Genomic DNA, 27,203 nt, shown 5'->3' with positions numbered 1-27,203 from the left:
TAATCCGCGTGTTAACTCTACGGAGGGATTAATCCGCGTGTTAACTCTACGGAGGGATTAATCCGCGTTGATTCTCTACAGAGGGATTAATCCGCGTGTTAACTCTACGGAGGGATTAATCCGCGTGTTAACTCTACGGAGGGATTAATCCGCGTGTTAACTCTACGGAGGGATTAATCCGCGTGTTAACTCTACGGAGGGATTAATCCGCTTGTTAACTCTACGGAGGGATTAATCCGCGTGTTAACTCTACGGAGGGATTAATCCGCGTGTTAACTCTACGGAGGGATTAATCCGCGTGTTAACTCTACGGAGGGATAAATCCGCGTGTTAACTCTACGGAGGGATAAATCCACGTGTTAACTCTACGGAGGGATAAATCCACGTGTTAACTCTAAGGAGGGATTAATCCGCTAGTTAACTCTACGGAGGGATTAATCCGCGTGTTAACTCTACGGAGGGATAAATCCGCGTGTTAACGCTACGGAGGGATAAATCCACGTGTTAACTCTACGGAGGGATAAATCCGCGTGTTAACTCTACGGAGGGATAAATCCGCGTGTTAACTCTACGGAGGGATAAAGCCGCGTGTTAACTCTACGGAGGGATAAAGCCGCGTGTTAACTCTACGGAGGGATAAATCCGCGTGTTAACTCTACGGAGGGATAAATCCGCGTGTTAACTCTACGGAGGGATAAATCCGCGTGTTAACTCTACGGAGGGATAAATCCGCGTGTTAACTCTACGGAGGGATAAATCCGCGTGTTAACTCAACGGAGGGATAAATCCGCGTGTTAACTTGACGGAGGGATAAATCCGCGTGTTAACTCTACGGAGGGATAAATCCGCGTGTTAACTCTACGGAGGGATAAATCCGCGTGTTAACTCTACGGAGGGATAAATCCACGTGTTAACTCTACGGAGGGATAAATCCGCGTGTTAACTCTACGGAGGGATAAATCCACGTGTTAACTCTACGGAGGGATAAATCCGCGTGTTAACTCTAAGGAGGGATTAATCCGCGTGTTAACTCTACGGAGGGATTAATCCGCGTGTTAACTCTACGGAGGGATAAATCCACGTGTTAACTCTACGGAGGGATAAATCCGCGTGTTAACTCTACGGAGGGATAAATCCACGTGTTAACTCTACGGAGGGATAAATCCACGTGTTAACTCTACGGAGGGATTAATCCGCGTGTTAACTCTACAGAGGGATTAATCCGCGTGTTAACTCTACGGAGGGATTAATCCGCGTGTTAACTCTACGGAGGGATAAATCCACGTGTTAACTCTACGGAGGGATAAATCCGCGTGTTAACTCTACGGAGGGATAAATCCGCGTGTTAACTCTACGGAGGGATAAATCCGCGTGTTAACTCTACGGAGGGATAAATCCGCGTGTTAACTCTACGGAGGGATAAATCCGCGTGTTAACTCTACGGAGGGATAAATCCGCGTGTTAACTCTACGGAGGGATAAATCCGCGTGTTAACTCTACGGAGGGATAAATCCACGTGTTAACTCTACGGAGGGATAAATCCGCGTGTTAACTCTACGGAGGGATAAATCCACGTGTTAACTCTACGGAGGGATAAATCCGCGTGTTAACTCTAAGGAGGGATTAATCCGCGTGTTAACTCTACGGAGGGATTAATCCGCGTGTTAACTCTACGGAGGGATAAATCCACGTGTTAACTCTACGGAGGGATAAATCCGCGTGTTAACTCTACGGAGGGATAAATCCACGTGTTAACTCTACGGAGGGATAAATCCACGTGTTAACTCTACGGAGGGATTAATCCGCGTGTTAACTCTACAGAGGGATTAATCCGCGTGTTAACTCTAAGGAGGGATTAATCCGCGTGTTAACTCTACGGAGGGATTAATCCGCGTGTTAACTCTACGGAGGGATTAATCCGCGTGTTAACTCTAAGGAGGGATAAATCCACGTGTTAACTCTACGGAGGGATAAATCCGCGTGTTAACTCTAAGGAGGGATTAATCCGCGTGTTAACTCTAAGGAGGGATTAATCCGCGTGTTAACTCTACGGAGGGATTAATCCGCGTGTTAACTCTACGGAGGGATAAATCCACGTGTTAACTCTACGGAGGGATAAATCCGCGTGTTAACTCTACGGAGGGATAAATCCACGTGTTAACTCTACGGAGGGATAAATCCACGTGTTAACTCTACGGAGGGATTAATCCGCGTGTTAACTCTACAGAGGGATTAATCCGCGTGTTAACTCTACGGAGGGATTAATCCGCGTGTTAACTCTACGGAGGGATAAATCCACGTGTTAACTCTACGGAGGGATAAATCCGCGCGTGTTAACTCTACGGAGGGATAAATCCACGTGTTAACTCTAAGGAGGGATTAATCCGCGTGTTAACTCTAACGAGGGATTAATCCGCGTGTTAACTCTACGGAGGGATTAATCCGCGTGTTAACTCTACGGAGGGATAAATCCACGTGTTAACTCTACGGAGGGATAAATCCACGTGTTAACTCTACGGAGGGATAAATCCACGTGTTAACTCTACGGAGGGATAAATCCACGTGTTAACTCTAAGGAGGGATTAATCCGCGTGTTAACTCTAAGGAGGGATTAATCCGCGTGTTAACTCTACGGAGGGATTAATCCGCGTGTTAACTCTACGGAGGGATTAATCCGCGTGTTAACTCTACGGAGGGATTAATCCGCGTGTTAACTCTACGGAGGGATTAATCCGCGTGTTAACTCTACGGAGGGATTAATCCGCGTGTTAACTCTACGGAGGGATTAATCCGCGTGTTAACTCTACAGAGGGATTAATCCGCGTGTTAACTCTACAGAGGGATTAATCCGAGTGTTAACTCTACGGAGGGATTAATCCGCGTGTTAACTCTACGGAGGGATAAATCCGCGTGTTAACTCTACGGAGGGATAAATCCACGTGTTAACTCTACGGAGGGATAAATCCGCGCGTGTTAACTCTACGGAGGGATAAATCCACGTGTTAACTCTAAGGAGGGATTAATCCGCGTGTTAACTCTAACGAGGGATTAATCCGCGTGTTAACTCTACGGAGGGATTAATCCGCGTGTTAACTCTACAGAGGGATTAATCCGCGTGTTAACTCTACGGAGGGATAAATCCACGTGTTAACTCTACGGAGGGATAAATCCACGTGTTAACTCTACGGAGGGATAAATCCACGTGTTAACTCTACGGAGGGATAAATCCGCGTGTTAACTCTAAGGAGGGATTAATCCGCGTGTTAACTCTACGGAGGGATTAATCCGCGTGTTAACTCTACGGAGGGATTAATCCGCGTGTTAACTCTACAGAGGGATTAATCCGCGTGTTAACTCTACAGAGGGATTAATCCGCGTGTTAACTCTACAGAGGGATTAATCCACGTGTTAACTCTACAGAGGGATTAATCCGAGTGTTAACTCTACGGAGGGATTAATCCGCGTGTTAACTCTACAGAGGGATTAATCCGCGTGTTAACTCTACGGAGGGATAAATCCACGTGTTAACTCTACGGAGGGATAAATCCACGTGTTAACTCTACGGAGGGATAAATCCGCGTGTTAACTCTACGGAGGGATAAATCCACGTGTTAACTCTACGGAGGGATAAATCCACGTGTTAACTCTACGGAGGGATAAATCCACGTGTTAACTCTACGGAGGGATAAATCCACGTGTTAACTCTAAGGAGGGATTAATCCGCGTGTTAACTCTAAGGAGGGATTAATCCGCGTGTTAACTCTACGGAGGGATTAATCCGCGTGTTAACTCTACGGAGGGATTAATCCGCGTGTTAACTCTACGGAGGGATTAATCCGCGTGTTAACTCTACGGAGGGATTAATCCGCGTGTTAACTCTACGGAGGGATTAATCCGCGTGTTAACTCTACGGAGGGATTAATCCGCGTGTTAACTCTACGGAGGGATTAATCAGCGTGTTAACTCTACAGAGGGATTAATCCGAGTGTTAACTCTACGGAGGGATTAATCCGCGTGTTAACTCTACGGAGGGATAAATCCGCGTGTTAACTCTACGGAGGGATAAATCCGCGTGTTAACTCTAAGGAGGGATTAATCCGCGTGTTAACTCTACGGAGGGATTAATCCGCGTGTTAACTCTACGGAGGGATTAATCCGCGTGTTAACTCTACGGAGGGATTAATCCGCGTGTTAACTCTACGGAGGGATTAATCCGCGTGTTAACTCTACGGAGGGATTAATCCGCGTGTTAACTCTACGGAGGGATTAATCCGCGTGTTAACTCTACAGAGGGATTAATCCGCGTGTTAACTCTACAGAGGGATTAATCCGCGTGTTAACTCTACAGAGGGATTAATCCGCGTGTTAACTCTACGGAGGGATAAATCCACGTGTTAACTCTACGGAGGGATAAATCCACGTGTTAACTCTACGGAGGGATAAATCCGCGTGTTAACTCTACGGAGGGATAAATCCACGTGTTAACTCTACGGAGGGATAAATCCACGTGTTAACTCTACGGAGGGATAAATCCACGTGTTAACTCTAAGGAGGGATTAATCCGCGTGTTAACTCTAAGGAGGGATTAATCCGCGTGTTAACTCTACGGAGGGATTAATCCGCGTGTTAACTCTACGGAGGGATTAATCCGCGTGTTAACTCTACGGAGGGATTAATCCGCGTGTTAACTCTACGGAGGGATTAATCCGCGTGTTAACTCTACGGAGGGATTAATCCGCGTGTTAACTCTACGGAGGGATTAATCCGCGTGTTAACTCTACGGAGGGATTAATCCGCGTGTTAACTCTACGGAGGGATTAATCCGCGTGTTAACTCTACGGAGGGATTAATCCGCGTGTTAACTCTACAGAGGGATTAATCCGAGTGTTAACTCTACGGAGGGATTAATCCGCGTGTTAACTCTACGGAAGGATAAATCCGCGTGTTAACTCTACGGAGGGATAAATCCGCGTGTTAACTCTAAGGAGGGATTAATCCGCGTGTTAACTCTACGGAGGGATTAATCCGCGTGTTAACTCTACGGAGGGATTAATCCGCGTGTTAACTCTACGGAGGGATTAATCCGCGTGTTAACTCTACGGAGGGATTAATCCGCGTGTTAACTCTACGGAGGGATTAATCCGCGTGTTAACTCTACGGAGGGATTAATCCGCGTGTTAACTCTACGGAGGGATTAATCCGCGTGTTAACTCTACGGAGGGATAAATCCGCGTGTTAACTCTACGGAGGGATAAATCCGCGTGTTAACTCTACGGAGGGATTAATCCGCGTGTTAACTCTACGGAGGGATAAATCCGCGTGTTAACTCTACGGAGGGATAAATCCGCGTGTTAACTCTACGGAGGGATAAATCCGCGTGTTAACTCTACGGAGGGATAAATCCGCGTGTTAACTCTAAGGAGGGATTAATCCGCGTGTTAACTCTACGGAGGGATAAATCCGCGTGTTAACTCTACGGAGGGATAAATCCACGTGTTAACTCTAAGGAGGGATTAATCCGCGTGTTAACTCTACGGAGAGATTAATCCGCTTGTTAACTCTACGGAGAGATTAATCCGCTTGTTAACTCTACGGAGGGATAAATCCGCGTGTTAACTCTACGGAGGGATAAATCCACGTGTTAACTCTACGGAGGGATTAATCCGCGTGTTAACTCTACGGAGGGATTAATCCGCGTGTTAACTCTACGGAGGGATAAATCCACGTGTTAACTCTAAGGAGGGATTAATCCGCGTGTTAACTCTACGGAGGGATTAATCCGCGTGTTAACTCTACGGAGGGATTAATCCGCGTGTTAACTCTACGGAGGGATTAATCCGCGTGTTAACTCTACGGAGGGATTAATCCGCGTGTTAACTCTACGGAGGGATTAATCCGCGTGTTAACTCTACGGAGGGATTAATCCGCGTGTTAACTCTACAGAGGGATTAATCCGCGTGTTAACTCTACGGAGGGATTAATCCGCGTGTTAACTCTACAGAGGGATTAATCCGCGTGTTAACTCTACAGAGGGATTAATCCGCGTGTTAACTCTACAGAGGGATTAATCCGCGTGTTAACTCTACAGAGGGATTAATCCGCGTGTTAACTCTACGGAGGGATAAATCCGCGTGTTAACTCTACGGAGGGATAAATCCACGTGTTAACTCTACGGAGGGATAAATCCGCGTGTTAACTCTACGGAGGGATAAATCCACGTGTTAACTCTACGGAGGGATAAATCCACGTGTTAACTCTACGGAGGGATAAATCCACGTGTTAACTCTACGGAGGGATTAATCCGCGTGTTAACTCTACGGAGGGATTAATCCGCGTGTTAACTCTACGGAGGGATAAATCCGCGTGTTAACTCTACGGAGGGATAAATCCACGTGTTAACTCTAAGGAGGGATTAATCCGCGTGTTAACTCTACGGAGGGATAAATCCGCGTGTTAACTCTACGGAGGGATAAATCCACGTGTTAACTCTAAGGAGGGATTAATCCGCGTGTTAACTCTACGGAGAGATTAATCCGCTTGTTAACTCTACGGAGAGATTAATCCGCTTGTTAACTCTACGGAGGGATAAATCCGCGTGTTAACTCTACGGAGGGATAAATCCACGTGTTAACTCTACGGAGGGATTAATCCGCGTTTTAACTCTACGGAGGGATTAATCCGCGTGTTAACTCTACGGAGGGATAAATCCACGTGTTAACTCTAAGGAGGGATTAATCCGCGTGTTAACTCTACGGAGGGATTAATCCGCGTGTTAACTCTACGGAGGGATTAATCCGCGTGTTAACTCTACGGAGGGATTAATCCGCGTTTTAACTCTACGGAGGGATTAATCCGCGTGTTAACTCTACGGAGGGATTAATCCGCGTGTTAACTCTACGGAGGGATTAATCCGCGTGTTAACTCTACGGAGGGATTAATCCGCGTGTTAACTCTACGGAGGGATTAATCCGCGTGTTAACTCTACGGAGGGATAAATCCACGTGTTAACTCTACGGAGGGATAAATCCACGTGTTAACTCTACGGAGGGATAAATCGACGTGTTAACTCTACGGAGGGATAAATCGACGTGTTAACTCTACGGAGGGATAAATCCGCGTGTTAACTCTAAGGAGGGATTAATCCGCGTGTTAACTCTACGGAGGGATTAATCCGCGTGTTAACTCTACGGAGGGATTAATCCGCGTGTTAACTCTACGGAGGGATTAATCCGGGTGTTAACTCTACAGAGGGATTAATCCGCGTGTTAACTCTACGGAGGGATTAATCCGCGTGTTAACTGTACGGAGGGATTAATCCGCGTGTTAACTGTACGGAGGGATTAATCCGCGTGTTAACTCTACGGAGGGATTAATCCGCGTGTTAACTCTACGGAGGGATTAATCCGCGTGTTAACTGTACGGAGGGATTAATCCGCGTGTTAACTGTACGGAGGGATTAATCCGCGTGTTAACTGTACGGAGGGATTAATCCGCGTGTTAACTCTACGGAGGGATTAATCCGCGTGTTAACTCTACGGAGGGATTAATCCGCGTGTTAACTCTACGGAGGGATTAATCCGCGTGTTAACTCTACGGAGGGATTAATCCGAGTGTTATGTCTACGGAGGGATTAATCCGCGTTGATTCTCTACAGAGGGATTAATCCGCGTGTTAACTCTACGGAGGGATTAATCCGCGTGTTAACTCTACGGAGGGATTAATCCGCGTGTTAACTCTACGGAGGGATTAATCCGCGTGTTAACTCTACGGAGGGATTAATCCGCGTGTTAACTCTACAGAGGGATTAATCCGAGTGTTAACTCTACGGAGGGATTAATCCGCGTGTTAACTCTACGGAGGGATAAATCCGCGTGTTAACTCTACGGAGGGATAAATCCGCGTGTTAACTCTAAGGAGGGATTAATCCGCGTGTTAACTCTACGGAGGGATTAATCCGCGTGTTAACTCTACGGAGGGATTAATCCGCGTGTTAACTCTACGGAGGGATTAATCCGCGTGTTAACTCTACGGAGGGATTAATCCGCGTGTTAACTCTACAGAGGGATTAATCCGCGTGTTAACTCTACGGAGGGATTAATCCGCGTGTTAACTCTACAGAGGGATTAATCCGCGTGTTAACTCTACAGAGGGATTAATCCGCGTGTTAACTCTACAGAGGGATTAATCCGCGTGTTAACTCTACGGAGGGATAAATCCACGTGTTAACTCTACGGAGGGATAAATCCACGTGTTAACTCTACGGAGGGATAAATCCGCGTGTTAACTCTACGGAGGGATAAATCCACGTGTTAACTCTACGGAGGGATAAATCCACGTGTTAACTCTACGGAGGGATAAATCCACGTGTTAACTCTAAGGAGGGATTAATCCGCGTGTTAACTCTAAGGAGGGATTAATCCGCGTGTTAACTCTACGGAGGGATTAATCCGCGTGTTAACTCTACGGAGGGATTAATCCGCGTGTTAACTCTACGGAGGGATTAATCCGCGTGTTAACTCTACGGAGGGATTAATCCGCGTGTTAACTCTACGGAGGGATTAATCCGCGTGTTAACTCTACGGAGGGATTAATCCGCGTGTTAACTCTACGGAGGGATTAATCCGCGTGTTAACTCTACGGAGGGATTAATCCGCGTGTTAACTCTACGGAGGGATTAATCCGCGTGTTAACTCTACGGAGGGATTAATCCGCGTGTTAACTCTACGGAGGGATTAATCCGCGTGTTAACTCTACGGAGGGATTAATCCGCGTGTTAACTCTACGGAGGGATTAATCCGCGTGTTAACTGTACGGAGGGATTAATCCGCGTGTTAACTGTACGGAGGGATTAATCCGCGTGTTAACTCTACGGAGGGATTAATCCGCGTGTTAACTCTACGGAGGGATTAATCCGCGTGTTAACTGTACGGAGGGATTAATCCGCGTGTTAACTGTACGGAGGGATTAATCCGCGTGTTAACTGTACGGAGGGATTAATCCGCGTGTTAACTCTACGGAGGGATTAATCCGCGTGTTAACTCTACGGAGGGATTAATCCGCGTGTTAACTCTACGGAGGGATTAATCCGCGTGTTAACTCTACGGAGGGATTAATCCGAGTGTTATGTCTACGGAGGGATTAATCCGCGTTGATTCTCTACAGAGGGATTAATCCGCGTGTTAACTCTACGGAGGGATTAATCCGCGTGTTAACTCTACGGAGGGATTAATCCGCGTGTTAACTCTACGGAGGGATTAATCCGCGTGTTAACTCTACGGAGGGATTAATCCGCGTGTTAACTCTACAGAGGGATTAATCCGAGTGTTAACTCTACGGAGGGATTAATCCGCGTGTTAACTCTACGGAGGGATAAATCCGCGTGTTAACTCTACGGAGGGATAAATCCGCGTGTTAACTCTAAGGAGGGATTAATCCGCGTGTTAACTCTACGGAGGGATTAATCCGCGTGTTAACTCTACGGAGGGATTAATCCGCGTGTTAACTCTACGGAGGGATTAATCCGCGTGTTAACTCTACGGAGGGATTAATCCGCGTGTTAACTCTACAGAGGGATTAATCCGCGTGTTAACTCTACGGAGGGATTAATCCGCGTGTTAACTCTACAGAGGGATTAATCCGCGTGTTAACTCTACAGAGGGATTAATCCGCGTGTTAACTCTACAGAGGGATTAATCCGCGTGTTAACTCTACGGAGGGATAAATCCACGTGTTAACTCTACGGAGGGATAAATCCACGTGTTAACTCTACGGAGGGATAAATCCGCGTGTTAACTCTACGGAGGGATAAATCCACGTGTTAACTCTACGGAGGGATAAATCCACGTGTTAACTCTACGGAGGGATAAATCCACGTGTTAACTCTAAGGAGGGATTAATCCGCGTGTTAACTCTAAGGAGGGATTAATCCGCGTGTTAACTCTACGGAGGGATTAATCCGCGTGTTAACTCTACGGAGGGATTAATCCGCGTGTTAACTCTACGGAGGGATTAATCCGCGTGTTAACTCTACGGAGGGATTAATCCGCGTGTTAACTCTACGGAGGGATTAATCCGCGTGTTAACTCTACGGAGGGATTAATCCGCGTGTTAACTCTACGGAGGGATTAATCCGCGTGTTAACTCTACGGAGGGATTAATCCGCGTGTTAACTCTACGGAGGGATTAATCCGCGTGTTAACTCTACGGAGGGATTAATCCGCGTGTTAACTCTACAGAGGGATTAATCCGAGTGTTAACTCTACGGAGGGATTAATCCGCGTGTTAACTCTACGGAGGGATAAATCCGCGTGTTAACTCTACGGAGGGATAAATCTGCGTGTTAACTCTAAGGAGGGATTAATCCGCGTGTTAACTCTACGGAGGGATTAATCCGCGTGTTAACTCTACGGAGGGATTAATCCGCGTGTTAACTCTACGGAGGGATTAATCCGCGTGTTAACTCTACGGAGGGATTAATCCGCGTGTTAACTCTACGGAGGGATTAATCCGCGTGTTAACTCTACGGAGGGATTAATCCGCGTGTTAACTCTACGGAGGGATTAATCCGCGTGTTAACTCTACGGAGGGATAAATCCGCGTGTTAACTCTACGGAGGGATAAATCCGCGTGTTAACTCTACGGAGGGATTAATCCGCGTGTTAACTCTACGGAGAGATTAATCCGCTTGTTAACTCTACGGAGGGATAAATCCGCGTGTTAACTCTACGGAGGGCTAAATCCACGTGTTAACTCTACGGAGGGATTAATCCGCGTGTTAACTCTACGGAGGGATTAATCCGCGTGTTAACTCTACGGAGGGATAAATCCACGTGTTAACTCTAAGGAGGGATTAATCCGCGTGTTAACTCTACGGAGGGATTAATCCGCGTGTTAACTCTACGGAGGGATTAATCCGCGTGTTAACTCTACGGAGGGATTAATCCGCGTTTTAACTCTACGGAGGGATTAATCCGCGTGTTAACTCTACGGAGGGATTAATCCGCGTGTTAACTCTACGGAGGGATTAATCCGCGTGTTAACTCTACGGAGGGATTAATCCGCGTGTTAACTCTACGGAGGGATTAATCCGCGTGTTAACTCTACGGAGGGATAAATCCACGTGTTAACTCTAAGGAGGGATTAATCCGCGTGTTAACTCTAAGGAGGGATTAATCCGCGTGTTAACTCTACGGAGGGATTAATCCGCGTGTTAACTCTACGGAGGGATTAATCCGCGTGTTAACTCTACGGAGGGATAAATCCGCGTGTTAACTCTACGGAGGGATAAATCCACGTGTTAACTCTAAGGAGGGATTAATCCGCGTGTTAACTCTACGGAGGGATAAATCCGCGTGTTAACTCTACGGAGGGATAAATCCACGTGTTAACTCTAAGGAGGGATTAATCCGCGTGTTAACTCTACGGAGAGATTAATCCGCTTGTTAACTCTACGGAGAGATTAATCCGCTTGTTAACTCTACGGAGGGATAAATCCGCGTGTTAACTCTACGGAGGGATAAATCCACGTGTTAACTCTACGGAGGGATTAATCCGCGTTTTAACTCTACGGAGGGATTAATCCGCGTGTTAACTCTACGGAGGGATAAATCCACGTGTTAACTCTAAGGAGGGATTAATCCGCGTGTTAACTCTACGGAGGGATTAATCCGCGTGTTAACTCTACGGAGGGATTAATCCGCGTGTTAACTCTACGGAGGGATTAATCCGCGTTTTAACTCTACGGAGGGATTAATCCGCGTGTTAACTCTACGGAGGGATTAATCCGCGTGTTAACTCTACGGAGGGATTAATCCGCGTGTTAACTCTACGGAGGGATTAATCCGCGTGTTAACTCTACGGAGGGATTAATCCGCGTGTTAACTCTACGGAGGGATAAATCCACGTGTTAACTCTACGGAGGGATAAATCCACGTGTTAACTCTACGGAGGGATTAATCCGCGTGTTAACTCTACGGAGGGATAAATCCACGTGTTAACTCTAAGGAGGGATTAATCCGCGTGTTAACTCTACGGAGGGATTAATCCGCGTGTTAACTCTACGGAGGGATTAATCCGCGTGTTAACTCTACGGAGGGATTAATCCGCGTTTTAACTCTACGGAGGGATTAATCCGCGTGTTAACTCTACGGAGGGATTAATCCGCGTGTTAACTCTACGGAGGGATTAATCCGCGTGTTAACTCTACGGAGGGATTAATCCGCGTGTTAACTCTACGGAGGGATTAATCCGCGTGTTAACTCTACGGAGGGATAAATCCACGTGTTAACTCTAAGGAGGGATTAATCCGCGTGTTAACTCTAAGGAGGGATTAATCCGCGTGTTAACTCTACGGAGGGATTAATCCGCGTGTTAACTCTACGGAGGGATTAATCCGCGTGTTAACTCTACGGAGGGATAAATCCGCGTGTTAACTCTACGGAGGGATAAATCCACGTGTTAACTCTAAGGAGGGATTAATCCGCGTGTTAACTCTACGGAGGGATAAATCCGCGTGTTAACTCTACGGAGGGATAAATCCACGTGTTAACTCTAAGGAGGGATTAATCCGCGTGTTAACTCTACGGAGAGATTAATCCGCTTGTTAACTCTACGGAGAGATTAATCCGCTTGTTAACTCTACGGAGGGATAAATCCGCGTGTTAACTCTACGGAGGGATTAATCCGCGTTTTAACTCTACGGAGGGATTAATCCGCGTGTTAACTCTACGGAGGGATAAATCCACGTGTTAACTCTAAGGAGGGATTAATCCGCGTGTTAACTCTACGGAGGGATTAATCCGCGTGTTAACTCTACGGAGGGATTAATCCGCGTGTTAACTCTACGGAGGGATTAATCCGCGTGTTAACTCTACGGAGGGATTAATCCGCGTGTTAACTCTACGGAGGGATTAATCCGCGTTTTAACTCTACGGAGGGATTAATCCGCGTGTTAACTCTACGGAGGGATTAATCCGCGTGTTAACTCTACGGAGGGATTAATCCGCGTGTTAACTCTACGGAGGGATTAATCCCCGTGTTAACTCTACGGAGGGATTAATCCGCGTGTTAACTCTACGGAGGGATAAATCCACGTGTTAACTCTACGGAGGGATAAATCCACGTGTTAACTCTACGGAGGGATAAATCGACGTGTTAACTCTACGGAGGGATAAATCGACGTGTTAACTCTACGGAGGGATAAATCCGCGTGTTAACTCTAAGGAGGGATTAATCCGCGTGTTAACTCTACGGAGGGATTAATCCGCGTGTTAACTCTACGGAGGGATTAATCCGCGTGTTAACTCTACGGAGGGATTAATCCGCGTGTTAACTCTACGGAGGGATTAATCCGGGTGTTAACTCTACAGAGGGATTAATCCGCGTGTTAACTCTACGGAGGGATTAATCCGCGTGTTAACTGTACGGAGGGATTAATCCGCGTGTTAACTGTACGGAGGGATTAATCCGCGTGTTAACTCTACGGAGGGATTAATCCGCGTGTTAACTCTACGGAGGGATTAATCCGCGTGTTAACTGTACGGAGGGATTAATCCGCGTGTTAACTGTACGGAGGGATTAATCCGCGTGTTAACTGTACGGAGGGATTAATCCGCGTGTTAACTCTACGGAGGGATTAATCCGCGTGTTAACTCTACGGAGGGATTAATCCGCGTGTTAACTCTACGGAGGGATTAATCCGCGTGTTAACTCTACGGAGGGATTAATCCGAGTGTTATGTCTACGGAGGGATTAATCCGCGTTGATTCTCTACAGAGGGATTAATCCGCGTGTTAACTCTACGGAGGGATTAATCCGCGTGTTAACTCTACGGAGGGATTAATCCGCGTGTTAACTCTACGGAGGGATTAATCCGCGTGTTAACTCTACAGAGGGATTAATCCGAGTGTTAACTCTACGGAGGGATTAATCCGCGTGTTAACTCTACGGAGGGATAAATCCGCGTGTTAACTCTACGGAGGGATAAATCCGCGTGTTAACTCTAAGGAGGGATTAATCCGCGTGTTAACTCTAAGGAGGGATTAATCCGCGTGTTAACTCTACGGAGGGATTAATCCGCGTGTTAACTCTACGGAGGGATTAATCCGCGTGTTAACTCTACGGAGGGATTAATCCGCGTGTTAACTCTACGGAGGGATTAATCCGCGTGTTAACTCTACAGAGGGATTAATCCGCGTGTTAACTCTACGGAGGGATTAATCCGCGTGTTAACTCTACAGAGGGATTAATCCGCGTGTTAACTCTACAGAGGGATTAATCCGCGTGTTAACTCTACAGAGGGATTAATCCGCGTGTTAACTCTACGGAGGGATAAATCCACGTGTTAACTCTACGGAGGGATAAATCCACGTGTTAACTCTACGGAGGGATAAATCCGCGTGTTAACTCTACGGAGGGATAAATCCACGTGTTAACTCTACGGAGGGATAAATCCACGTGTTAACTCTACGGAGGGATAAATCCACGTGTTAACTCTAAGGAGGGATTAATCCGCGTGTTAACTCTAAGGAGGGATTAATCCGCGTGTTAACTCTACGGAGGGATTAATCCGCGTGTTAACTCTACGGAGGGATTAATCCGCGTGTTAACTCTACGGAGGGATTAATCCGCGTGTTAACTCTACGGAGGGATTAATCCGCGTGTTAACTCTACGGAGGGATTAATCCGCGTGTTAACTCTACGGAGGGATTAATCCGCGTGTTAACTCTACGGAGGGATTAATCCGCGTGTTAACTCTACGGAGGAATTAATCCGCGTGTTAACTCTACGGAGGGATTAATCCGCGTGTTAACTCTACGGAGGGATTAATCCGCGTGTTAACTCTACGGAGGGATTAATCCGCGTGTTAACTCTACAGAGGGATTAATCCGAGTGTTAACTCTACGGAGGGATTAATCCGCGTGTTAACTCTACGGAGGGATAAATCCGCGTGTTAACTCTACGGAGGGATAAATCCGCGTGTTAACTCTAAGGAGGGATTAATCCGCGTGTTAACTCTACGGAGGGATTAATCCGCGTGTTAACTCTACGGAGGGATTAATCCGCGTGTTAACTCTACGGAGGGATTAATCCGCGTGTTAACTCTACGGAGGGATTAATCCGCGTGTTAACTCTACGGAGGGATTAATCCGCGTGTTAACTCTACGGAGGGATTAATCCGCGTGTTAACTCTACGGAGGGATTAATCCGCGTGTTAACTCTACGGAGGGATAAATCCGCGTGTTAACTCTACGGAGGGATAAATCCGCGTGTTAACTCTACGGAGGGATTAATCCGCGTGTTAACTCTACGGAGAGATTAATCCGCTTGTTAACTCTACGGAGGGATAAATCCGCGTGTTAACTCTACGGAGGGCTAAATCCACGTGTTAACTCTACGGAGGGATTAATCCGCGTGTTAACTCTACGGAGGGATTAATCCGCGTGTTAACTCTACGGAGGGATAAATCCACGTGTTAACTCTAAGGAGGGATTAATCCGCGTGTTAACTCTACGGAGGGATTAATCCGCGTGTTAACTCTACGGAGGGATTAATCCGCGTGTTAACTCTACGGAGGGATTAATCCGCGTTTTAACTCTACGGAGGGATTAATCCGCGTGTTAACTCTACGGAGGGATTAATCCGCGTGTTAACTCTACGGAGGGATTAATCCGCGTGTTAACTCTACGGAGGGATTAATCCGCGTGTTAACTCTACGGAGGGATTAATCCGCGTGTTAACTCTACGGAGGGATTAATCCGCGTGTTAACTCTACGGAGGGATAAATCCACGTGTTAACTCTACGGAGGGATAAATCCACGTGTTAACTCTACGGAGGGATAAATCGACGTGTTAACTCTACGGAGGGATAAATCGACGTGTTAACTCTACGGAGGGATAAATCCGCGTGTTAACTCTAAGGAGGGATTAATCCGCGTGTTAACTCTACGGAGGGATTAATCCGCGTGTTAACTCTACGGAGGGATTAATCCGCGTGTTAACTCTACGGAGGGATTAATCCGCGTGTTAACTCTACGGAGGGATTAATCCGCGTGTTAACTCTACAGAGGGATTAATCCGCGTGTTAACTCTACGGAGGGATTAATCCGCGTGTTAACTGTACGGAGGGATTAATCCGCGTGTTAACTGTACGGAGGGATTAATCCGCGTGTTAACTCTACGGAGGGATTAATCCGCGTGTTAACTCTACGGAGGGATTAATCCGCGTGTTAACTGTACGGAGGGATTAATCCGCGTGTTAACTGTACGGAGGGATTAATCCGCGTGTTAACTGTACGGAGGGATTAATCCGCGTGTTAACTCTACGGAGGGATTAATCCGCGTGTTAACTCTACGGAGGGATTAATCCGCGTGTTAACTCTACGGAGGGATTAATCCGCGTGTTAACTCTACGGAGGGATTAATCCGCGTGTTAACTCTACGGAGGGATTAATCCGAGTGTTATGTCTACGGAGGGATTAATCCGCGTTGATTCTCTACAGAGGGATTAATCCGCGTGTTAACTCTACGGAGGGATTAATCCGCGTGTTAACTCTACGGAGGGATTAATCCGCGTGTTAACTCTACGGAGGGATAAATCCACGTGTTAACTCTACGGAGGGATCAATCCGCGTGTTAACTCTACGGAGGGATAAATCCGCGTGTTAACTCTACGGAGGGATAAATCCGCGTGTTAACTCTAAGGAGGGATTAATCCGCGTGTTAACTCTACGGAGGGATTAATCCGCGTGTTAACTCTACGGAGGGATTAATCCGAGTGTTAACTCTACAGAGGGATTAATCCGCGTGTTAACTCTACGGAGGGATAAATCCACGTGTTAACTCTACGGAGGGATAAATCCACGTGTTAACTCTACGGAGGGATAAATCCACGTGTTAACTCTACGGAGGGATAAATCCACGTGTTAACTCTAAGGAGGGATTAATCCGCGTGTTAACTCTAAGGAGGGATTAATCCGCGTGTTAACTCTACGGAGGGATTAATCCGCGTGTTAACTCTACGGAGGGATTAATCCGCGTGTTAACTCTACGGAGGGATTAATCCGCGTGTTAACTCTACGGAGGGATTAATCCGCGTGTTAACTCTACGGAGGGATTAATCCGCGTGTTAACTCTACGGAGGGATAAATACACGTGTTAACTCTACGGAGGGATAAATCCACGTGTTAACTCTACGGAGGGATAAATCCACGTGTTAACTCTAAGGAGCGATTAATCCGCGTGTTAACTCTACGGAGGGATTAATCCGCGTGTTAACTCTACGGAGGGATTAATCCGCGTGTTAACTCTACGGAGGGATTAATCCGCGTGTTAACTCTACGGAGGGATAAATCCGCGTGTTAACTCTACGGAGGGATAAATCCACGTGTTAACTCTACGGAGGGATAAATCCACGTGTTAACTCTAAGGAGGGATTAATCCGCGTGTTAACTCTAAGGAGGGATTAATCCGCGTGTTAACTCTAAGGAGGGATTAATCCGCGTGTTAACTCTACGGAGGGATTAATCCGCGTGTTAACTCTACAGAGGGATTAATCCGCGTGTTAACTCTACGGAGGGATTAATCCGCGTGTTAACTCTACGGAGGGATAAATACACGTGTTAACTCTACGGAGGGATAAATCCACGTGTTAACTCTACGGAGGGATAAATCCGCGTGTTAACTCTACGGAGGGATAAATCCACGTGTTAACTCTAAGGAGGGATTAATCCGCGTGTTAACTCTACGGAGGGATTAATCCGCGTGTTAACTCTACGGAGGGATAAATCCACGTGTTAACTCTACGGAGGGATAAATCCACGTGTTAACTCTACGGAGGGATAAATCCACGTGTTAACTCTACGGAGGGATAAATCCACGTGTTAACTCTACGGAGGGATAAATCCACGTGTTAACTCTACGGAGGGATAAATCCACGTGTTAACTCTACGGAGGGATAAATCCACGTGTTAACTCTACGGAGGGCTAAATCCACGTGTTAACTCTAAGGAGGGCTAAATCCGCGTGTTAACTCTAAGGAGGGATTAATCCGCGTGTTAACTCTACGGAGAGATTAATCCGCGTGTTAACTCTACGGAGGGATTAATCCGCGTGTTAACTCTACGGAGGGATTAATCCGCGTGTTAACTCTACGGAGGGATTAATCCGCGTGTTAACTCTACGGAGGGATTAATCCGCGTGTTAACTCTACGGGGGGATTAATCCGCGTGTTAACTCTACGGAGGGATTAATCCGCGTGTTAACTCTACGGAGGGATTAATCCGCGTGTTAACTCTACGGAGGGATTAATCCGCGTGTTAACTCTACGGAGGGATTAATCCGCGTGTTAACTCTACGGAGGGATTAATCCGCGTGTTAACTCTACGGAGGGATTAATCCGCGTGTTAACTCTACGGAGGGATTAATCCGCGTGTTAACTCTACGGAGGGATTAAACCGCGTGTTAACTCTACGGAGGGATTAATCCGCGTGTTAACTCTACGGAGGGATTAATCCGCGTGTTAACTCTACGGAGGGATTAATCCGCGTGTTAACTCTACGGAGGGATTAATCCGCGTGTTAACTCTACGGAGGGATTAATCCGCGTGTTAACTCTACGGAGGGATTAATCCGCGTGTTAACTCTACGGAGGGATTAATCCGCGTGTTAACTCTACGGAGGGATTAATCCGCGTGTTAACTCTACGGAGGGATTAATCCGCGTGTTAACTCTACGGAGGGATTAATCCGCGTGTTAACTCTACGGAGGGATTAATCCGCGTGTTAACTCTATGGAGGGATTAATCCGCGTGTTAACTCTACGGAGGGATTAATCCGCGTGTTAACTCTACGGAGGGATTAATCCGCGTGTTAACTCTACGGAGGGATTAATCCGCGTGTTAACTCTATGGAGGGATTAATCCGCGTGTTAACTCTATGGAGGGATTAATCCGCGTGTTAACTCTACGGAGGGATTAATCCGCGTGTTAACTCTACGGAGGGATTAATCCGCGTGTTAACTCTACGGAGGGATTAATCCGCGTGTTAACTCTACGGAGGGATTAATCCGCGTGTTAACTCTACGGAGGGATTAATCCGCGTGTTAACTCTACGGAGGGATTAATCCGCGTGTTAACTCTACGGAGGGATAAATCCACGTGTTAACTCTACGGAGGGATAAATCCACGTGTTAACTCTACGGAGGGCTAAATCCACGTGTTAACTCTACGGAGGGATAAATCCACGTGTTAACTCTACGGAGGGCTAAATCCACGTGTTAACTCTAAGGAGGGCTAAATCCACGTGTTAACTCTAAGGAGGGATTAATCCGCGTGTTAACTCTACGGAGAGATTAATCCGCGTGTTAACTCTACGGAGGGATTAATCCGCGTGTTAACTCTACGGAGGGATTAATCCGCGTGTTAACTCTACGGAGGGATTAATCCGCGTGTTAACTCTACGGAGGGATTAATCCGCGTGTTAACTCTACGGGGGGATTAATCCGCGTGTTAACTCTACGGAGGGATTAATCCGCGTGTTAACTCTACGGGGGGATTAATCCGCGTGTTAACTCTACGGAGGGATTAATCCGCGTGTTAACTCTACGGAGGGATTAATCCGCGTGTTAACTCTACGGAGGGATTAATCCGCGTGTTAACTCTACGGAGGGATTAATCCGCGTGTTAACTCTACGGAGGGATTAATCCGCGTGTTAACTCTACGGAGGGATTAATCCGCGTGTTAACTCTACGGAGGGATTAATCCGCGTGTTAACTCTACGGAGGGATTAATCCGCGTGTTAACTCTACGGAGGGATTAATCCGCGTGTTAACTCTACGGAGGGATTAATCCGCGTGTTAACTCTACGGAGGGATTAATCCGCGTGTTAACTCTACGGAGGGATTAAACCGCGTGTTAACTCTACGGAGGGATTAATCCGCGTGTTAACTCTACGGAGGGATTAATCCGCGTGTTAACTCTACGGAGGGATTAATCCGCGTGTTAACTCTACGGAGGGATTAATCCGCGTGTTAACTCTACGGAGGGATTAATCCGCGTGTTAACTCTACGGAGGGATTAATCCGCGTGTTAACTCTACGGAGGGATTAATCCGCGTGTTAACTCTACGGAGGGATTAATCCGCGTGTTAACTCTACGGAGGGATAAATCCGCGTGTTAACTCTACGGAGGGATTAATCCGCGTGTTAACTCTACGGAGGGATTAATCCGCGTGTTAACTCTACGGGGGGATTAATCCGCGTGTTAACTCTACGGAGGGATTAATCCGCGTGTTAACTCTACGGAGGGATTAATCCGCGTGTTAAATCTACGGAGGGATTAATCCGCGTGTTAACTCTACGGAGGGATTAATCCGCGTGTTAACTCTACAGAGGGATTAATCCGCGTGTTAACTCTACGGAGGGATTAAACCGCGTGTTAACTCTACGGAGGGATTAAACCGCGTGTTAACTCTACGGAGGGATTAATCCGCGTGTTAACTCTACGGAGGGATTAATCCGCGTGTTAACTCTACGGAGGGATTAATCCGCGTGTTAACTCTACGGAGGGATTAATCCGCGTGTTAACTCTACGGAGGGATTAATCCGCGTGTTAACTCTACGGAGGGATTAATCCGCGTGTTAACTCTACGGAGGGATTAATCCGCGTGTTAACTCTACGGAGGGATTAATCCGCGTGTTAACTCTACGGAGGGATAAATCCGCGTGTTAACTCTACGGAGGGATTAATCCGCGTGTTAACTCTACGGAGGGATAAATCCACGTGTTAACTCTACGGAGGGATAAATCCGCGTGTTAACTCTACGGAGGGATAAATCCGCGTGTTAACTCTACGGAGGGATAAATCCGCGTGTTAACTCTACGGAGGGATAAATCCACGTGTTAACTCTACGGAGGGATAAATCCACGTGTTAACTCTAAGGAGGGATTAATCCGCGTGTTAACTCTACAGAGGGATTAATCCGCGTGTTAACTCTACGGAGGGATTAATCCGCGTGTTAACTCTACGGAGGGATTAATCCGCGTGTTAACTCTACAGAGGGATTAATCCGCGTGTTAACTCTACGGAGGGATTAATCCGCGTGTTAACTCTACGGAGGGATAAATCCGCGTGTTAACTCTACGGAGGGATAAATCCACGTGTTAACTCTACGGAGGGATAAATCCGCGTGTTAACTCTACGGAGGGATAAATCCACGTGTTAACTCTACGGAGGGATAAATCCGCGTGTTAACTCTACGGAGGGATAAATCCACGTGTTAACTCTACGGAGGGATAAATCCACGTGTTAACTCTACGGAGGGATAAATCCACGTGTTAACTCTACGGAGGGATTAATCCGCGTGTTAACTCTACGGAGGGATTAATCCGCGTGTTAACTCTACGGAGGGATTAATCCGCGTGTTAACTCTACGGAGGGATTAATCCTCGTGTTAACTCTACGGAGGGATTAATCCGCGTGTTAACTCTACGGAGGGATTAATCCTCGTGTTAACTCTACGGAGGGATTAATCCGCGTGTTAACTCTACGGAGGGATTAATCCGCGTGTTAACTCTACGGAGGGATAAATCCGCGTGTTAACTCTACGGAGGGATAAATCCACGTGTTAACTCTAAGAAGGGATTAATCCGCGTGTTAACTCTACGGAGGGATTAATCCGCGTGTTAACTCTAAGAAGGGATTAATCCGCGTGTTAACTCTACGGAGGGATTAATCCGCGTGTTAACTCTACGGAGGGATTAATCCGCGTGTTAACTCTACGGAGGGATAAATCCACGTGTTAACTCTACGGAGGGATAAATCCACGTGTTAACTCTACGGAGGGATAAATCCGCGTGTTAACTCTACGGAGGGATAAATCCACGTGTTAACTCTACGGAGGGATAAATCCACGTGTTAACTCTAAGGAGGGATTAATCCGCGTGTTAACTCTACAGAGGGATTAATCCGCGTGTTAACTCTACGGAGGGATTAATCCGCGTGTTAACTCTACGGAGGGATTAATCCGCGTGTTAACTCTACAGAGGGATTAATCCGCGTGTTAACTCTACGGAGGGATTAATCCGCGTGTTAACTCTACGGAGGGATAAATCCGCGTGTTAACTCTACGGAGGGATAAATCCACGTGTTAACTCTACTGAGGGATAAATCCGCGTGTTAACTCTACGGAGGGATAAATCCACGTGTTAACTCTACGGAGGGATAAATCCACGTGTTAACTCTAAGGAGGGATTAATCCGCGTGTTAACTCTACGGAGGGATTAATCCGCGTGTTAACTCTACGGAGGGATTAATCCGCGTGTTAACTCTACGGAGGGATTAATCCGCGTGTTAACTCTACGGAGGGATTAATCCGCGTGTTAACTCTACGGAGGGATTAATCCGCGTGTTAACTCTACGGAGGGATTAATCCGCGTGTTAACTCTACGGAGGGATTAATCCGCGTGTTAACTCTACGGAGGGATTAATCCGCGTGTTAACTCTACGGAGGGATTAATCCGCGTGTTAACTCTACGGAGGGATTAATCCGCGTGTTAACTCTACGGAGGGATAAATCCGCGTGTTAACTCTACGGAGGGATTAATCCGCGTGTTAACTCTACGGAGGGATTAATCCGCGTGTTAACTCTACAGAGGGATTAATCCGCGTGTTAACTCTACGGAGGGATTAATCCGCGTGTTAACTCTACGGAGGGATTAATCCGCGTGTTAACTCTACGGAGGGATTAATCCGCGTGTTAACTCTACGGAGGGATTAATCCGCGTGTTAACTCTACGGAGGGATAAATCCGCGTGTTAACTCTACGGAGGGATAAATCCACGTGTTAACTCTACGGAGGGATAAATCCGCGTGTTAACTCTACGGAGGGATAAATCCACGTGTTAACTCTACGGAGGGATAAATCCACGTGTTAACTCTACGGAGGGATAAATCCACGTGTTAACTCTAAGGAGGGATTAATCCGCGTGTTAACTCTACGGAGGGATAAATCCACGTGTTAACTCTACGGAGGGATAAATCCACGTGTTAACTCTACGGAGGGATAAATCCACGTGTTAACTCTAAGGAGGGATTAATCCGCGTGTTAACTCTACGGAGGGATTAATCCGCGTGTTAACTTTACGGAGGGATTAATCCGCGTGTTAACTCTACGGAGGGATTAATCCGCGTTGATTCTCTACAGAGGGATTAATCCGCGTGTTAACTCTACGGAGGGATTAATCCGCGTGTTAACTCTACGGAGGGATTAATCCGCGTGTTAACTCTACGGAGGGATTAATCCGCGTGTTAACTCTACGGAGGGATTAATCCGCGTGTTAACTCTACGGAGGGATTAATCCGCGTGTTAACTCTACGGAGGGATTAATCCGCGTGTTACCTCTACAGAGGGATTAATCCGCGTGTTAACTCTACGGAGGGATTAATCCGCGTGTTAACTCTACGGAGGGATTAATCCGCGTGTTAACTCTACGGAGGGATTAATCCGCGTGTTAACTCTACGGAGGGATAAATCCGCGTGTTAACTCTACGGAGGGATAAATCCGCGTGTTAACTCTACGGAGGGATAAATCCGCGTGTTAACTCTACGGAGGGATAAATCCACGTGTTAACTCTACGGAGGGATAAATCCACCTGTTAACTCTAAGGAGGGATTAATCCGCGTGTTAACTCTACGGAGGGATAAATCCGCGTGTTAACTCTACGGAGGGATTAATCCGCGTGTTAACTCTACGGAGGGATTAATCCGCGTGTTAACTCTACGGAGGGATTAATCCGCGTGTTAACTCTACGGAGGGATTAATCCGCGTGTTAACTCTACGGAGGGATTAATCCGCGTGTTAACTCTACGGAGGGATTAATCCGCGTGTTAACTCTACGGAGGGATTAATCCGCGTGTTAATTCTACGGAGGGATTAATCCGCGTGTTAACTCTACGGAGGGATTAATCCGCGTGTTAACTCTACGGAGGGATTAATCCGCGTGTTAACTCTACGGAGGGATTAATCCGCGTGTTAACTCTACGGAGGGATTAATCCGCGTGTTAACTCTACGGAGGGATTAATCCGCGTGTTAACTCTAAGGAGGGATTAATCCGCGTGTTAACTCTACGGAGGGATTAATCCGCGTGTTAACTCCACGGAGGGATTAATCCGCGTTGATTCTCTACGAAGGGATTAATCCGCGTGTTAACTCTACGGAGGGATTAATCCCCGTTGATTCTCTACGGAGGGATTAGTCCGCGTGTTAACTCTACGGAGGGATTAATCCGCGTGTTAACTCTACGGAGGGATTAATCCGCGTGTTAACTCTACGGAAGGATTAATCCGCGTGTTAACTCTACGGAGGGATTCATCCCCGTTGATTCTCTACGGAGGGATAAATCCGCGTGTTAACTCTACGGAGGGATTAATGCGCGTGTTAACTCTACGGAGGGATTAATGCGCGTGTTAACTCTACGGAGTTATTAATCCGCGTGTTAACTCTACGGAGGGATTAATCCGCGTGTTAACTCTACGGAAGGATTAATCCGCGTGTTAACTCTACGGAAGGATTAATCCGCGTGTTAACTCTACGGAAGGATTAATCCGCATGTTAACTCTACGGAAGGATTAATCCGCATGTTAACTCTACGGAAGGATTTATCCGCGTGTTTACTCTACGGAAGGATTAATCCGCGTGTTAACTCTACGGAAGGATTAATCCGCGTGTTAACTCTACGGAAGGATTAATCCGCATGTTAACTCTACGGAAGGATTTATCCGCGTGTTTACTCTACGGAAGGATTAATCCGCGTGTTAACTCTACGGAGGGATTAATCCGCGTGTTAACTCTACGGAGATAATAATCCCTGGGGGTTTCAACTCTTATTTATCTACTACTTATCGTGGAGGCAACACTAAAATAAAACATTTTCTCAATTGGCTAGCACAAGGTTGTTCTTCTGAAAGTCAATACTTAATATTTTACAATTTATTAAATTGTAACTGAAAAGTAACTTTGATTACTTGGTCGTAGTATTTTCCAGGAAATCGATTGTGTTATTATCGTCCAACAGTTCCGAGTTTTTATCATTGAACCGTTCGGTGGCATTCATTGACCTGATAACAGCAGCTCCGTTGACTGACTCGCAAAAGTGAGACAAAAGCGTCGAAATTGATATCGCGTTCAGACGCTTAAAGTGGAGGCTGGCATGTTTGAAATAGTTCTGCAAAGAAATTTGTAATTGGAAATAACTTAAAAAAACGAATATTCTTTCCAAATTTATATTTTTTATTAAGGATTTTAATAAAGAAATTTTTCGAGAAATACATTTTTAAGATTTGGATTCGAAAGACTTCTTAAGAATATTTTTCGAAAGACTTCTTAAGAATATTTTTCGAAAGACTTCATAAGAATATTTTTCGAAAGACTTCATAAGAATATTTTTCGAAAGATTTCTTAAGAATATTTTCCGAAAGACTTCTTAAGAATATTTTCCGAAAGACTTCTTAAGAATTGTTAAAAACTCCACGGACTATTTGATGAAATTAAATTTATTATTGGATGGAAATTAAATTTACTATTGGATTAAAAAAAATCATTTTATTTTTTAAAGTTCAATATTTTCTCATTTCATATTTCTTTTTTATTGGGTCAAACCTAAATTTACATTGGAATTCTATATAAAAATTTGGAAGTCTTAATTGAGACAAATATTCTAAAGTAGTGCTTAAAAATATTTTTCTATGCATTTTAAAAAAAATGTTTTACCAATAAAGTTTCAATTTTCTACTCTTTAAGCATTCCGATATTTTTTGCAAGAATTCGTAACGTAAAGTTTCCACAGTTTTCACTAAAAACTATTTCCCAATATTTTCCTTAAATGTTCTTAAGATATATTTTCCAAACAAAACCTTAACTTTCTGCTATTTAAACTTCCCAAAAATTTTCTTAAGAATGCGCGAGGCAAGTTTTCCGAACTTTTCCTTAAAAGGATTTTCCCAAAACTTCCAGAAAGTTTCCTTTAGTGTTCTTAAGAGATATTTTCCCATGGATGAGAATCCCAAAGGCTCCCTTGGGTTCCAAAGTTAAGTCTCAAGATTTCTTACGACATTTTTCGTAAGGGGTACACAAGTACACATGCATATAATATTTTTAACTTTTTTCGTTATATTATTATTATATAAAAAAACATATTTTTTTAATATGTAAAACAGATATAACCGTTAACAAGATTTTTTAAGCATTGGCGGTGTTTGTTTTCGAATGTTGGAAGTTAATAGTACATTTAAAGTAAATGCAATTACCGGGCACCACGATACACTATAAGTAAAAAAAAAACACGCGCAGGAGGACAGCAAAATGCACTTGGAAATGTATGTTTCATTCGATCTTCTCTAATTCCCACTCTCCAAAATTGAACTCTTAAACTGATTGATTCCTGCTCAAACAACAGGCGTTTCCATTCGTCATAAATAAAATGGGATCGCCCTTATAAAACCATTCGTAAGAAACGTTCAGAAAACTCTTGGGACTTTGAACGAGTCCTTGGGATAGGGTCTCAAACGAAAATTTCCCATAAACATTCTTAAGAAATCCACTACCAATAATCGAGAAATATTTCTTAAGAATATTTTCTATAGTTTTTATTCATAAATTCCAACTGAATAATTCCGTAAGAACATTTTCCATAGCCTCTCCTAAGAAATTTCAATTGGATATTTCCGTTTTAAATTTCTTTGTAAATTTTTGCTGGGATTTCTTAGGTCTCTCGACGCATAATGAAATGCGGTAAAAAATATTGGTAAAACAGTAATATTTAGAGCGAATTCAATACAGGTGTATCTTTAAAATAGGTGTTGGTCACGAAAGTCTTTTTACTGTAAAAAACAAAAGGGAAATATTAATGGCAATTTTAAGCCACTTGTTTAAATTAAGTCGCAAATTCCTTAAAAAAATGAAAATCGCGCCTTATTTTTACAGCGGGTTTCATAAAAATATTATTTTTAAAATTTTTTAAAAATTATTTCATAAATTAATTATATTTTAGTTAGTAATCATATTGAATGAAAAATAATTTTGATAAATGATTCAGTCAATTTAGACAATATTTTGGTCGTTGCCAACTTAAACTCCAAGTATTCGGACACTCGAAAACGTTGAGTTGGCCGCAGATACGGGTTTTTACAAAAGCAGAAGAAAACTTACG

At 45.4% G+C, this 27,203-nt stretch overlaps 1 protein-coding gene across 1 annotated transcript in view; it reads right to left on the bottom strand.

Annotated features, from left to right (window-relative positions):
* Positions 1 to 27,203, bottom strand: part of LOC149945634 (ATP-binding cassette sub-family C member 3-like) — a 105,447-nt gene that overhangs the window by 56,860 nt on the left and 21,384 nt on the right. The window contains exon 9 of the mRNA XM_090176644.1: positions 25,021 to 25,220. Within this exon, the coding sequence (XP_090032770.1) occupies positions 25,021 to 25,220 (200 nt within the window). The remainder of the gene's footprint in view (positions 1 to 25,020; positions 25,221 to 27,203) is intronic.

The sequence above is a fragment of the Leiobunum rupestre genome, chromosome 5 (assembly GCF_980474605.1).
Source record: "Leiobunum rupestre chromosome 5, qqLeiRupe1.1.hap1, whole genome shotgun sequence".
NCBI classification, from domain to species: Eukaryota; Metazoa; Arthropoda; class Arachnida; order Opiliones; family Sclerosomatidae; genus Leiobunum; species Leiobunum rupestre.
The sequence above is the reverse complement of the archived record's forward strand: the minus strand, read 5'-3'. Positions and strand labels throughout refer to the sequence as shown.